At 42.8% G+C, this 16292-nt stretch overlaps 1 protein-coding gene across 1 annotated transcript in view; it reads left to right on the forward strand.

The window, feature by feature from the left end:
- The window catches only part of ZFR2 (zinc finger RNA binding protein 2), a 379518-nt gene that overhangs the window by 90202 nt on the left and 273024 nt on the right, over positions 1-16292 (forward strand). The window contains exon 4 of the mRNA XM_077475662.1: positions 14221-14462. Within this exon, the coding sequence (XP_077331788.1) occupies positions 14221-14462 (242 nt within the window). The remainder of the gene's footprint in view (positions 1-14220; positions 14463-16292) is intronic.

A 16292-nucleotide genomic window follows, 5' to 3' on the forward strand; every position in this document is an offset into this window, starting at 1 on the left:
GTGTGAACCCAGCCTAATAAGCGATCGTTTTTCTGATCGCTGTATTAGTGTCACAGGTGACGCTAGTTAGGCAGGTAGGTATTTAGGTTCGCCGCAGCTTTTTATAGCGCCAGGGACCCCCATATACTACCGCATAAAGCCCCCTGATTGCCCCCTAGTTAACCCTTTCACCAGTGATCACCATATAACTGTTACAGGTGACGCTGGTTGGTTAGTTATTTTTTTATAGTTTCAGGGCACCCGCCATTTATTACCTAGTCTCACTAGTGTACCCCTAAATTTAGGGGTGTCTACTTTCCAAAATGGGGTCATTTGGGGGGGGTTTGTGCCATCTTGGCATTTTATGGCCTTCAAAACTGTAACGCCCTTAGAAAGCCTGAAGGCGGTGCTTGGTTTTCGGGGCCCCGTACGCGGCTAGGCTCCCAAAAAGTCCCACATATGTGGTATCCCCGTACTCAGGAGAAGCAGCAGAATTTATTTTGGGGTGTCATTTCACATATGCCCATGGCATGTGTGAGCAATATATCATTTAGTGACAACTTTGTGAAAAAAAAAAAAAAAAAAAAAAGTTTGTAATTTTCCCGCAACTTGTGGCAAAATATAAAATATTCCATGAACTCAACATGCCTCTCAGCAAATAGCTTGGGGTGTCTACTTTCTAAAATGGGGTCATTTGTGGGGGTTTTGTGCCATCTTGGCATTTTATGGCCTTCAAAACTGTAATAGGTAGTGAGAAGTGAACTCAAAAATTTACGCCCTTAGAAAGCCTGAAGGCGGTGCTTGGTTTTCGGGGCCCCGTACGCGGCTAGGCTCCCAAAAAGTCCCACATATGTGGTATCCCCGTACTCAGGAGAAGCAGCAGAATTTATTTTGGGGTGTCATTTCACATACGCCCATAGCATGTGTGAGCAATATATCATTTAGTGACAACTTTGTGTAAAAAAAAAAAAAAAATTTTTTTTTTGTCATTATTCAATCGCTTGAGGCAAAAAAATAAAATATTCAATGGGCTCAACATGCCTCTTATCAATTTCCTTAGGGGGTCTACTTTCCAAAATGGGGTCATTTGGGGGGGTTTTGTACTGCCCTGCCATTTTAGCACCTCAAGAAATGAGATAGGCAGTCGTAAACTAAAAGCTGCGTAAATTCCAGAAAACGTACCTTAGTTTGTAGATGTGACAACTTTTGCGCAAACCAATAAATATACAATTATTGACTTTTTTTTTACCAAAGACATGTGGCTGAATACATTTTGGCCTAAATGTATGACTAAAATTGAGTTTATTGGATTTTTCTAATAACAAAAAGTAGAAAATATCATTTTTTTTCAAAATTTGCGGTCTTTTTACGTTTATATCGCAAAAAATAAAAATCGCAGAGGCAATCAAATACCATCAAAAGAAAGCTCTATTTGTGGGAAGAAAAGGACGCAAATTTTGTTTGGGTACAACATTGCATGACCGCGCAATTACCAGTTAAAGCAGCGCAGTGCCAAAGTGTAAAAAGACCTCTGGTCATTTACCAGCAAAATGGTCCGGTCTGAAAGTGGTTAAGTGGTTAATCTCTAAAAAAAACAAAAACAAACAATATCCACTTGCATAAAAGATCCTGGCTGATGGTGCACAATCCAACTACCCTACTCTGTTTTCCTTCTCGCAAAATCTGGGACTGCTACATGAAGCAGTGTCGTAGGGAAGCCGCACTTCTGCCATCAAAGGGAAGCTGCTGAACGTAACCCATTCCACAGAACAAAGCCTCACCACATATAAATGGCAATCGGTCTCCATGGCGTTTCTAGACTCTGCTTCTTTTTCAAGTCGCATCAACTGACAGCTTTTTAAATTTCTCTAGACAATTGTGCTCTTACCGCATACAGATCCTAAGACAGGTGCATCTTTTCAGGAAATCCTTCTATGCCCTCGGCCAATGCATCAGCTCTTCAATTTGTCTTCCACGGTTGTAGTGTATTTATAATAATAAAAATTGAAAAAAGTGTACAAAATATTGCAGGATTTACATGTAAGTACAAAGTTCCCACAAACATGTAAAAAAAAACACCCAAAACCAATGCGTCATAGGCAAACTAAAAAGACACCCCAATTTGGGGGTGCTTCCCACACACTGCCACATCCCTCTTAACCACTACAATACAGGGCACTTTCGCCCCCTTCCTTCCCAGCCCAATTTTCAGCTTTCATCGCTCTAGCGCTTTCAGTGACAATTGCGCGGTCATGCTACACTGTACTCAAATGAAATTGTTATCATTTTGTTCGCACAAATGGAGCTTTATTTTGGTGTTATTTATTCACGACTCCGTTTTTTATTTTTTGTGATATAAGCGCAAAAAAAGCGGAAATTTGGAAAAAAAAATATATTTTCTTTTTTCTATTTTAAAAGAAATTCAATAAAATCAAATTTTGTCATAAATTTAAGCCAAAATGTATTCTGCTATATGTTTTTGGTAAAAAAAAAAATCTGTTAAGTGTATAATAATTGGTTTGTGTGATCACGGATATATGTACGCAAATGATCATGTACATATGTGTGCAGGTGATCACGTACATATGTGTGCAGATAATCATTGGGACATGTGATTTTAGTGGGACATATGTGGGGGACATGGTTTTATTATTAGGGACATGTGTTTTTATTATTTGGGGACATGTGTGGGGACATTGTGTTTACACTGTGTTGTGTGTGTGTTTACACTAGACTGATGATCAGTGAGTAAAAAGCTGTAAAAAACAGCTCATACTCACTGATCATCAGCTGGCTGCAGCGTTCTGCTCTCCTCAGCGATGACTTCCGTGTGAGGAGAGGAGAGCCGATTGCCTAGCAACCGGCTGTTTGTTTACATCACATGATGGCCGTGATTGGATACGGCCGTCATGTGATCTGGAGGGCCAATCACAGAGCCCTCCTGCCGATCTGAGATGTGCCGTGTCCGGGTGACACTAGCCCCTTCGGGATCGCGCCGCTGCGCGGGCACGCGCGCGCGCTATCCCGCTCCTTCTGATGGACGTTCCTGAACGTCCTATCAGAAGTAGACGGCTCCCACCCGGCCGTACATATGCATTGGCCGGGTGGGAAGTGGTTAAAGACCATGGCACTATCTGCCATGGGACACCACACTGGATTAGAGGACAGTCTCCTCAGGGGGAAGAAGAAAAGAGAAAGCAGTAGTAAGATTGAGAAGAATAAATCAAGGGGCCATCCACTCCAGGATCTGAGTGGCCTTTGCATCAGGCATGTCCTGAAGGATAAGAAATCCATGGGTCCCAAATCTTTTCGAACAGTTTGGTTTTGTCGTCTAAAAGCGCAGAAAGTCTTTCATGTACCATGATTAAAGATGGCTTAGCCTTAGCCACGTCAACAGATTGCCAGGATCTCACGATGGTAATGGCATTTTATTTATTTTTTGATGCTTTGTTATTAAGGTTTGGTTTACACTGCTGTAACACGGTATCTGACTTTTGAGACCCCAAGTCGCATGACATGTCAATTTCAATGTTTCGCTATGAGTGCTCTCTTAACTGATGCTACGCAAGTCACTCCAAAGCTAGAAAAAGTTCCTGCACTACTTTGGTTCAACTCGGATGCAATTTCAGCCCTTATACAGGCTCCTAAATAGAGGCGAGAAACACAGGTGCCTCTAGGTTAGAACTGTAAACATTTTAATGATACAGGTGCATTATTCACTTACATGGAGGTAATAATGAATCCATTTAATCAAAAAAAATGAATGCGATGGTGTTTAGATTGATTTTATGCTCAATGTTATTTTTATATATATATATTTTTTTTATTGCCTTGTGGAATTACCTCAAGACCTGAAGTTGCTATATAATATCATGTTAGTTCTGTTCACCAGAGGTGGTTAACAGTCTGATATCTCTTATTTTCGCTGTGGATATTTCATGTTGGAAAGCATGTCACATCCTTTCCACTAGATGGCAGTGTTCCAAGGCACATATAAGGCTGTTATCAGCCAAAGTCTCCCTAGCTTGACAAAGGAGCACGCTCTGAGTCCCATCTGCCAGTGTGCCCCGAAACACCGTTGCAACCCCCAGCCGATGACGTCCCCATACCCGGCACCACGTTACAGCCCTCACCATCGACCTGATCCAAACCGCAGTTTCATCACCTTGGTCCCAGAGATCCTGCTGGCTAGGATTTCTCCCCCACAGGCAACGCCGCTCTGTTTACAGTTCTAACCTAAAGGCGCCTGTGTTTCTCTTCTCATTTGCATATATGGAGCCTGCTTTCAACTCCCCCCTCAAAGGCTGCCAAGGTTGTTTTGGACTGCTAAAGTAATTTATACAGGTCTCCCCTCATCCTCTCCCCCTCCACATATACGGAGTATCCACTTCAAGGACTTATTGATGAACAAATGTATTAAATCTCATACAATTTAGCGCCACTACCCATTTTTTTTTTTCCTAAATGGCATTCAATATGAATCACGTTAGAAGGAAGTTGCAGGGCAAAGTCGTATGATTTTGCAGTTGCCGCTATGTGAACCGAGCCTAATATTTTTTTTACATTTTTACAGCAAAATTAACGAAAAGAAAACAGCCCAGTAAACATTACCCAACTGCACCTTCCCACACCCCACAAATGTGTCCTTCACTGATATATAGTTAGATGTAGAAGTATGCATATATTCCTTCATATAACATATAGCGGTTGATTTACTAAAACTGGAGAGTTTAAAATCTAGTGCAGCTCTGCACAGAAGCCAATCGGCTTCCAGTTTTTTTTTTGTAAAAGCTTAAAGGATAATTTCACCTTTTTTGGGCAGAATTTCACTTTCTTTATAAATAGAAGCGTTTTCCAATGCCGTTCCTGACCCAGCTATCCCAATGTGCTTTTCTCTCACTTATCTAATTCACATGATATTTAGAATCTTGTCAGTCTTGTATCTTTGAATGGATTATCAGATTACATCACTTCCTGTAGCTTGTATCAGCATTTACTTCCTGTTAGGTCATCTCCCAGAAGCCATCCCTTCCTTGTTGCATCACAGAAATGGGCATAATGGGGTGTGTTCACCACTCTAGACCACACCCCTCTCATTACAATACCACCTTCCACCCACTTGCTATACAATCTGATTGTACAATCTCCTTTAGATGTCCCATCTGCTACAGTGCCTTGCATTTTTTGTGTTTTGTTGCCTCGCAACCTGGAATTAACATGGATTGTTTGTGGATTTGCATAATTTAATTTAATATGTATGCATGTTCACTTCTTGTCCACGAATGGTTGATGTTGATATTTTTACCTCTCTTTTTATAGATGTATCATGCATTCGCCCCTGATGATTGGATAGATCCCATGAAACGCGTCGGGCCTAACCTAGATGCAATGTATACATACCCACATGGTCTTTGGATTCAGGCAATGCCATGGTTTATAACTGTCAAATTACAATGATTTTTATTATTGAGGACAATACTATTGTATATTCTATTCATATTTCTTAACATGTAAATGTTTTTGGATACATGATTTGTTACATTATGTGCCATTATTGCATGTATTGTCTGCCATGTACCTACTCAATCATGGCAAACAAATAAATACTTGTTCGTGTTTTACTTTGACTCCTTAGATTAACTACAACATAGACACCTCATTTAACCACTTTCAGACCGGACCAATTTGCTGGTCAAAGACCAGACCACTTTTTGCGATTCGGCACTGCGTCGCTTTAACTGACAATTGCGCGGTCGTGCGACGTGGCTCCCAAACAAAATTGACGTCCTTTTTTTCCCACAAAGAGATTTCTTTTGGTGGTATTTGATCACCCCTGCGGTTTTTATTTTTTGTGCTATAAACAAAAATAGAGCGACAACTTTGAAAAAAACGCATTATTTTTTACTTTTTGTTATAATAAATATCCCCCAAAAATATATAAAAAAAACATTTTTTCCCTCAGTTTAGGCCGATACATATTCTTCTACATATTTTTGGTAAAAAAAATCGCAATAAGCGATTATTGATTGGTTTGCGCAAAAGTTATAGCGTTTACAAAATAGGGATAGTTTTATAGCATTTTTATTAATAATTTTTTATTTTTTTTACTAGTAATGGCGGTGATCAGCGATTTTTATTGTGACTGCGACATTGTGGGGGACCCATCGGACATTTTTGACACATTTTTGGGACCATTGTCATTTATACAGTAATCACTGCTATATAAATGCAGTGATTCCTGTGTAAATGACACTGGCAGTGAAGAGGTTAACCAGTGGGTGGCAGTGTAGGGGTTAAGTGTTCCTAGGGGTGTGTTACTAACTGTGGGGGGGGGGGTTGGGCTTTCATTTAGTGAACACTGATCTCTGCTCCAATCACATGGAGCAGAGATCAGCATCACTAGTTGCTAGGCAGAATGGAGAAATGCTGTTTACAATGGCATTTCTTCATTTGGCCGCTCCGTGAGACGATCGCGGGTATGCCCGCGGCGATCGAGTCCGCGGGTCCCGCGACCGGACTCACGGGGGCAGGGCGGCAAATTTAAAGGGACGTACATGTACGCCCATTTGCTTGCCCATGCCATTCTGTCGACGTACATCGGCGTGCGCTGGTCGGCAAGTGGTTAAAGTCCCCGACCCTTTTTCTCTATGTACACAGCATGATGATGGCACCACCACGTTTCACTGTGGGGATGGTGTTCTTTGGGTGATGTGTTGGGTTTGCGCCAGACATAGCTTTTTCTTTGGCCAAAAATTAAAATTTTAGTCTCATCAGACCAGATCACCTTCCTCAACAACATTGTTTCTTACTTGTTTGGGGAGTTCCTTAGTCTTCATGGCAGTGTTTGGTTAGTGGTGCCTCTTGCTTATTTGTTTCAGCCTCTGAGGCCTTTCAAAAAGGTGTGTGTATATGTAATGACCCATCATATGACACTTAGATTGCACACAGGTGGACATAATTTTACAATTTATGTGACTTCTGAAGGTAATTGGTCGCACCAGAGCTTTTTATGGGCTTCATAACAAAGGGGGTGAATACATACGCACATGCCAATTATCAGTTTTTAATTTCTGAAAAATAGTTTTATGTATATATTTTTCTAATTTTACTTCACCGTATCAGACTATTGTGTTCTGATCTATAACATATTATTCAGAGTAAAAAAAATTGAACTAAAGGCTGTAATGTAACAAAATAGGCAAAACGTCAAGGGGTTGAATACTTGCAAGGCACTGCATGTAGTACAAGGGCCTGCCCAGATTTGCTACAAATTGAATGGATTGTTCCGGTTTGTCCTCTATTCCATAGTTCTGGTAAATCTAAAGGAAATTGTACGGAGATTGTACAATCAAATTGCATGATGTATGACATCTTTATACAAGTACATTGGAGGGGGTGGACAGACGCTCAATCATGAGGCCTCATTCACTTTTCCACCTAACAAAAACGTACATTCCCGCATGCGTTTGTTTTGAGTGTTTTGGAGAGTTTTCACTTGTCACACATAGGGTAGCCCATTCAATTGAATAGACTGCCCTACGAGTGGGCATTCGCCCCAGAAAAGCTCCAGAACTATTTTTGGAGTGGCGCATTACTGCAGTTTTCAGTGTGTTTGCCACACTTGGGGAGCCTTTAACATGTGTTGACAACACAAACACTATGCACATTTGCAAGCATTTATGAAACGCATGGGAAAAAATTTCTGTGCAGTTTGCCATGCGTTTGGAAACCTATATGGAGCCTCATTGTTGTGTAAAAGCACCAATTTCACTTTCAGGTTCCATTCACACCTAGAGTTGTGTGAGTGCATGTTTTATGGCTCGTTTTTGCAGTGACACGCATGGGGCAGCCCTTTGAAGGGCTTCAAACTGTGGCCTCTTACAGGGTCTCAGAGGTCAGCCTCTGACGCTTTATAGGGTGGCCTCCTTTTGCGGGGCCTCATCTGGCAACACCCCCCTTTGCGATTCTTAATACAGTGGCCCCCTTTATGGGGCCTCATCCGGCGGCTTTCCTTGCTGGGTATTTTCTGGCAGGCCCCCTCGCAGGGTTTTAGCCTGCGGTCCCCTTTTCGGGGGGGGCCTCCTTTGGGTGACTCGACTGGCAGCCACATTGGGCAGATCTTCCTCTGAACACACACCCATGCCTTGGTGTGTAGGTTGGGCCCCCCAGCTTGGCTTACCAGGTGGCATGTCACCGTTGTTGGTTCATGGTTCCTGGGATTCTGCCATGGGAAGTGAGTTCTGCACCCAGACGATTTTTCAGCAGATCTGCCTATGGTGGGAAATCCCGGGAGTGGCTCTTCTAACCCTCTGTCTCAAAAGGAGGTGCCATGGTTGTGGCGAGAGTGTGGGTCCCCTCACCGGATGCAATGAATGTTCTGGTGCCATTTGTGGGACCCGTATCTTCTCTTTACACATTTCCTCCTCTCATGCCGCTCCCTCGTCTGCTGTCAAGGTTTATGGGACAGTGACTGTAGAGATTATGGTCCTGGTGGCTCCAGACTGATCTCTGGTATGCTGACCTGGTGCGGATGAAATATCACACTACCGAATGGGGAAAATTTTAAACCCAGACAATACACAAATTGCCGCACCACCGGTGTGGTATATTTACTCGCCTGTGAGTGCAGCAGTTTCTACGTTGGTAAGACTAAGTTCAAATTTAGGCGTCGCCTTTATCGCCATGTAGTGACTATTCAGAAATGAGCTCTAGCCCTGCCTTTAGGAAGGCACAGTGCAGCCATACATAGTAACAGATGTCCACAAATTACATTTTTGGCACTTGACCATATTGCCCCTACTTCTCGAAGGTGATTATAATAAACTGTTATTGTTACAGAGCGAACGCAGATGGATTTTTCATCTGAAGGCTACTACGGCCCAGGGACTTAATGAGGCCTTTAATTTTAGACCATATTTTCCAGGATTTGAGTCTGGAGTATGTGAACTGGACATGTAAAGGAATCGGTTAACTTTCATTTTTTGGTAAATCTTTTTCTACTAGCGATTGCAATCATAGATTGATACTAAGTGGCCTTGTCGATACCTGTCTGTATTTGCAGGCTGCTGTTGATAGGGCCCCTCAGTAGTAACGAATGGCGGGTGGTTTGATGTTGTGCAGTAATCATATATGTATGTAGCATTTGCCTGTTACTATTGTGATATATACTGGCATGATGTCAGAATGTATTGTATAGGTTTCTGTTTTTTAATCCAATACAATTCTTTGCCCCATGTATTCGTTTCACTCAACATAACTTTTGAATTTGTCTGTCATATCCTCTTTCAGCGGATGAGCTGCCTTCCCTCCTTTTCTTGTTTGTTTTATACTTATTGGTCTTATGGCGTTATGCCTTCCCACCCTCTTGCAGGTCTGGACTGTATATCTTCACTCGGGTGCGCTGGGTTCCTGACCCGCTCTTTCCACCCCTAGGTGGTGTGGCTCTGTATATCCCCTTTCTCGCTAAGTTGGTCCCTTCTGGGGCCACCGTATGCTTGCGTTCCATCTTGGAGCACAGGTGGGGTCATGACGCGTGAAGCAGCCCTGCCCCTTGTCACTGGGGGGCGTGGTCGCACCTTGATGCCGGGAGACACCAGGGAGGTGAACAGCGCGAGTGTCTCACACGGTATCCTCCCAGTTATGCTGCACCAGCATCAATGATTGGTTCTCTTCCCCACACAGGTGCTCATATACCGGCCCCCAGATCCCCTTTGGTGATACTGAGGGTGCGCCTGGGTGTGAGCACATGCAATCCGTTTGTAAAAGTCAGTTTGTTACTACTTTTTGTCCTGTGTATATATACACTCTGAATTGTCGGGGAATATAATTATTGGAGCCTGTTTTGTTTGTTGGATATACTTTTCCAACAATTTCGTTTTTGTACAGATATACTTATACATCCTTTTGTATCATTTTAGCAGTATTTGGTTACAGTTTGTTTGGGGGGGGGGGGGGGGACTACCCTATGCCCCACCACTCTTGAATCCTCATAGTGAAGCAAGCCCCCAACTTATGATTTGATTGTCGAGTGGGTTTGCATGGTGCTTGTCCCTTTGTCCAATAAGTTGCCTGACCTATTCAAACCCCTCCAGATATTTGTCTTATGTGAATGGTTTGCCATGTAACGGCTCTTCCATACGGGATGGATCCGTGATGATCCGCCCTGTGGACATCCGCTTGCTCAGCAGGGTTTGCTCCATCGATCCCCGCTGAGTAGGAAGATGACAGGTCCGTGTCTGCACACTGTGCAGGGGCGGACCTGTCAGAGTGCTGTTCTCTCCTATGGGAGATCGGATGACGAAGGACTGTCGTCACCTGATCCGATCAGCAGGCGGAGGAAAAAGTAGGTTTTTCCTCCATCACACTTTTTCGGATTGGAGCAGGTCGGATGTCAGTGGACATGTCACCGCTGACATCCGATGCTCCATAGAGGTCTATGCGGTCATGTGAAAGAGCCCTAAGTAAGCTAACGCATGTATTACATCTCATGTATTACATCTTATGTTTGCATTATGTGTTGCGTGGTTGGCTATTTAGCTGAACAGTTACTAACATCACTGCATTGTATTAGATTAATTTATATTTATATACTCCTTTTCTCGTTGTAGAAACCTTTTATACCCATTTCAGTCAATAACCTAAAACCTCTGAAGAAGGACTTTGAGTCTGTAACATGCAAGGTGTTCACATTGTGTTGATCGCCACCAGCCCTTTGCATAGGATGGTGATTTTCTTATACAACTGTATCAAACAGGGTATCAAATACTGTATTTGCCGGCGTATAAGGCGACTGGGCGTATAAGACGACCCCCCTATTTTTCAAGTGAAAACATAGGTTTTGGGCAATACTCGCGGTATAAGACTACCCCCCCTTCTGAGGCAGCACCATTTAAAAAAAACATTAGAACCATTAAAAAACACAAAGCAAGAATGCCAACTACTCATCCGCCATGCTGTGATATGTCATGAAGTAAATCAAACAATAATACCACAAACAGAGATCTATTAAATGCTACAACTCTGGAAAGTAGAATTTTTCACTAACCAAACCTATACCACTTTTGGGTTACATTCTATGGGAATTGTCCACCAAAATGCATTTAATAACCCCCCTGTCATATGTCCCAGATTTACCTGTCCCTCTTGGGTGCCTGGGACCTCAAAGGCAAACAGCAGGATGTATAGTAGTAGGAGATCAGTGAATGGATTTACCCAGGGAAGTATGGTGAGCGGTGTATTCTTTTAACGAATACAACGCCTGCTTGGTTTGGCAGAGGCTGTAGCATCATCAGCCCTTTCCTCTCTCTCTCTCAAAGCCAATCCGAGCAGGCTACTCTATGTTGCCTGCTTGGATTGGCAGAGGTTGTTACTCCAATACAAGCAGGCTCTGTATTCATTAATAGAATACATCGCTCGTCGGGATTGGCTCAGTGGCGTATACTGTTTGTAGCTGAAGCCACATACAGTATTAGCAGACATTTGGGGGCTGACATCCATCGGGCAGCATTGTCTACCCGTAGTATAAGACGACCCCCAATTTTTGGGCATTTTTTTTAAAGTGTAAAAGGTAGTCTTATACGCCAGAAAATACAGTATGTTTTTTATGTACTGCTTGTATATGTATACTATTGACATTGTGTAATAAAATGTATACTTATCTGTTGGCTATTTCTGTCTATGAATTACCCTAAAGCGGTTGCTCACTGTACCTTCGGTACTAGGTGATTTTTTTGTTGTTATTGGGTCAGACAGATCAAGCTTCTTCACACACAGTCACACACCTCCCCCAATTCTTTGATTTTGTATTTGCACAGAGGCAGCTTTGATTGCTGGCTGCTAGGATCTGGATGTCCGTCCATGTCCCTTTTCAATGGCTTGGGTGTTGGCCCTTTTTTCAAAAGGGAATTGCACAACATTGCTTTGATTACCATTATGGTTCAAACTTATGCCCTTGTGGTTTCTTTCAGTGTCTCTTGGCCATGCACTTTCTGCTTCGTGCCTTTGTTCTAGGGGGTCGTCGTTTGATGCCCCCCCATGCACTCCCCATTACCCCCATGGGGCCTACATTTTTTGGTTCTCCAGAAACCTTCCTATGGAGAGTATTCAGGAAATTCCCCTGCTTACTCAAAAAAATTGCCCTTTTTGTTAGCCATTCTTTCTGCAAGGCAGGTGTCTGAGCTGATAGTCTTGTTTTTCGTCTGGTTTTACACAAGGATAAGGTGATTCTTCATTTATGCCCTCCTTTTTTGCATAGGTGGTGTCAGTTGCTCACCTGAGGTCATTGTTCCGCCTTCCTTGTGTCCACAGCCTTTGCATCCTAAGGGTGTACGCCTTGGATGTGGTCGGTGTTGTTCATGTGTCCTTGTCAACTGCGACCTCCTGCGATTTGGTCAGATGTCTTTAATGTCCATGGTCAGCTCCAGGAAAGGCCTGGGGCCTCCTCTGCCACATTTTCCAGTTTAATCTGTTGGACACTTGCTCATGTGTGCACTCTTAATGGGCAGCCTCCTCCCTTGCCTGTTATGGTGCTCTCTCACGAGAGCACTAGTGCCTCTGGTGCTTTCCGGCATCTGTATCCGGATTGCGAGGCGGCTACCTGGTCGTCTGTGCATTCTCTTAATTTGCAGTTCATGTGTTGCATCTTCGGATGCTTTTTTTGGCCACAAGGTTTTGCAGGCTGCTTTTTCAGGGTCCTTTTTTGCCCCTTTTAGAGGTTGTTTAGGTGGTTGACATGTTTGCCTGGTTGCTCCAGTTGCTTTTTGGTTTCCCCACCCCTCGTTGAGGCACTGCTTTGGGACATCTCTATGGTCAAGATTCAACAGAGCTGTGTCTGGGAAGGATCGGAAGAGAGAATCTGGATTTTTTCTTACCGTAACCTCCCATTTTCTGTGTTCATTGACTGACACAGCATCCACCCCTCTACTGGAATTTTTTTTGTGGAGGGGGGCAGGATCTCACCTTGAGCTGATAGTGTTCTCTTGCATTCCGCACCGTACTGTCTGCCACCAGGGCAATGTCTCAATCGGTAATAAGTGTACATGTTACGCTCAATGTCTTTGCTCTGATTTAAGATTTGGGGGGGGGGGGGGGTCGAGTTCAGCTATTGGCTAGGTCGACATGCTTACCAAAAGTTGGGTCTGCAAGTTTCAATAGTGACACATCTAGACTTGATACTCGAATTTGGTCTGAAAATTGATCCGTCCACAGTGACCATATAGCTATATGTTTCTCTCTTGTGTTTTTACATTTTGCGATCCATTCCGCTGCTTCTCTGATCTCATTTACCCCGCGTACCCACTCCTCCCTGCCCGGTACCTGTGTTGTCTTCCAGTAAATTGGGAGAAGCCGCTTTGCTGCATTTAGCAGGTGGGGCAGAGCGTTTTTTTTGTGAGGCTGCATTGATGGGCACTGACCATTATTTTGCTTCAGTTTTTCTTCCCCCTGAAACATCCCTCTTAAAGTGAAGGCTCGTGTTATAAATACGATATGTGCAAATAATACTCCCAAGCTCATCTCTTCACCACGCACAGCCACAAAGGCAAGAGAATTCATGTTGGGCAGTGTATTAGTGCTCGAACGAACATACGTAGACTGAATTTTAATGGCTCAAAGAATGTCAGGCAAAGTGGTTGGCCCTAACGCATGTTCACTTCATCAAATATGGCCCTCTTTGGGAAAAAAGTTTGGACACCGCTGCTCTAGGTAAATGCCTGTATCGGGCATTTGAAGCTTGAGTGCAGGCCACAGGGCCATTAAGACAATGTGAAGATTTGATGCGAAGGCAGGCAAAATAAGCAAATATGTTGCCAATGCAATTTATCCATTTTTTTTTAAGGCTCTCCATAGAGGGTAAATTTTTCTAACTATTGTAAAACAAAATTCAAGTAATTTCCATTAAAATCTAAATGGCAATCACAATTATTAAAAATGTAATTTTGTTGGTTGACATGATCACCCTTTGACGGTAAGTTTTTAGAGATATTTTGTCAGCAAAATGTTATTTTAGAATGCATGGTAAAATCTAAAATATAGGTGTGCTGCTGTTGAAGGGGAAAATGCTCAGATCAACCTAAGTGGCACAAGTCCTAATACAATTACTGTAAAGTAAGATGCCCCACTACAATGTTACACTGCCGTTTTTAAAATGTACTTTGAACTTTTGCTGAACTGTTGACCTATCCATTGCCAGTCTTCTAGTTCTTCAAACTCATTAGTTGTCACATTTCAATTATTTTTCTTCAGCTTCCAGTTACTCTTCTTATGAACCTGCTGCATATCCGGAGGCCTCGTCCAGTTATCATCAGCAGCCTAATCGATTTGGACATGGATCTTGGGGCAGCAAAGATGCAAGAGCAAATGAAAATGGTACTAAATATGCCAGAAATGCTCCATATGTGAACAAAGATATGAAATTCAAGGGGCAGCCGAAACCACAACAGCTACATTATTGTGACATCTGCAAAATAAGCTGCGCAGGATATCAGGTATTGGAGACTGAGGGGACTGCATGAGTGAGAGTGATATGGGTTGATTATTATTATTATTACAATTGTCATAATTTTTTTTTAAAGACTAAACTTTTTTTCTTACATTTTGGATAGAGTAAAGGTGGATTATAACCCCTATCAGTTTGTTTGCAATTTGTGCCCCATTGGGAAGATTTCCTTGAATTTTCTCTCCCATAGCCAACGCAGGAAGTGAGGGAATCCCAGGGTGTCTATTGGAAGATTTTCACTCAACTGCTGTTCTGGTGTCAACCCAAACTTTGGAATTTTCTTTTACTTTCACTGATGACATTAAACTGAAAATAGAGGGGGTAAATCTCTCTCTAATGGGGGTACAGACAATAATAAAAACTGACAGGTGTTCTAATTCCTCTCCACTCGTTCCAGAACTAAAAAAAGTTTTGCCCTTAGTTACACTTTAATGGCTAAATTACCTTCGGACTATAAATGAAAAATAATACATATGTTCTGGAGTTGTCCAGTTCTAAAACCCTTCTGGGTTTTAGGGTTCCTGACCTTGTCTTCAAACTCGCTGACGTTCAACTGGGAGACGATCCAGCAGTTTATATGCTTCATTCAACTCCCTTATCATCCAAACATTTCTAAAAGGTCACTGACAATTCAGTTACTTAATCCTGCCAAGGCCTGCATCCTGCTTTACTGAAAGAAACCTACAGCTCCCCCACTAAGTGTTTGGTTAGGCAACATTTAGGCGATTTACAGAATGGAAGATATCCTTGCCTCTGCTGATCAGAGAGAAGTTTTCGCAAAACATGGTTCTACTGGATTTTTTTTTCTAGTTATATGGCAGGCCTCGCCATCTGACCAGTTCATAGCCTCTGCTCTTGGAGCCTTGACATGTACCTTCTGAGGGGTTACCTCCCATTTCTTCCGGAAGCGTTTGCCCCCCAGGGCCACTGTTTTATGCCGCTGGGGTTGGGCCTCTGATTGCACACCTCCCAACCCCACCCCTTTTTTCTGAACTATACTCTGAAGTCCCGGAGTTATAAGTCTAAGTGGAAGGTAACTCCTGATTATGGATGAGGGGACTGTGGTAGGGAACCCTCTTGCCGTAAGCGGATCTATTCTGGTCCATTTCTCTGAACCTCTCAGCTGTGTTCCAGTGTAACCATGATTTTTTGTTTTTTGCTTGTTCTTCAATACCATTTGGATAGGAGGGTTGCCCCTGCAGGCAGGATGATTTCCCCTGTTTGTATTCCTGTACTGTATTTTGCCCAAAAACTTTTAATAATACAAATAAAAATAAAATGGACTATGCAGGCAGAAGGCTTCAGTTAGGGTACTGCTTGCTTAGTTTTTTTTAAAACAAAACAAGTTTATTGGTACATGGTACAGTAACAAGTTGCATTTTAAAGTACATGCGGTAACTAAGAGCAGTAACAGGCAGAAGTAGCTCCATAGCCAAAAGGAGAAAAACACACAGGTCAAGTCTATGAGCATCATATCATTAAACACAGCGAGAAATCACGAAAATTGTATTCCAAAAAGGGGAGGAAGAAAAAAGCACTATTATACATTAGTACAGGACATCCGGGAAAAGATAAGATAATACAGTATGGCTAGCCTACACAAGTGTCCGGGTCATTGAGCCAACGATCCCAGATCTTATTGAATTTAGTTGGGCAGCCCCTATGTGTATAGATAACTTTCTTCAATGGCAAAGTTAGATTAACTTCCGCTACCCACTCTCTAAACGACGGAGTCTCCGGTCGCATCCATAGCCTGGCGAGCAATTTCCGAGCACAAAATAAGGTTTCTTGAATAAAAGCAGCATTCGATGGGCCCGCC

Source organism: Lithobates pipiens, unplaced genomic scaffold (assembly GCF_037356315.1).
Source record: "Lithobates pipiens isolate NorthernLeopardFrog02 unplaced genomic scaffold, aLitPip1_a1.2 Scaffold_13, whole genome shotgun sequence".
In the NCBI taxonomy this organism is placed as follows: Eukaryota; Metazoa; Chordata; class Amphibia; order Anura; family Ranidae; genus Lithobates; species Lithobates pipiens.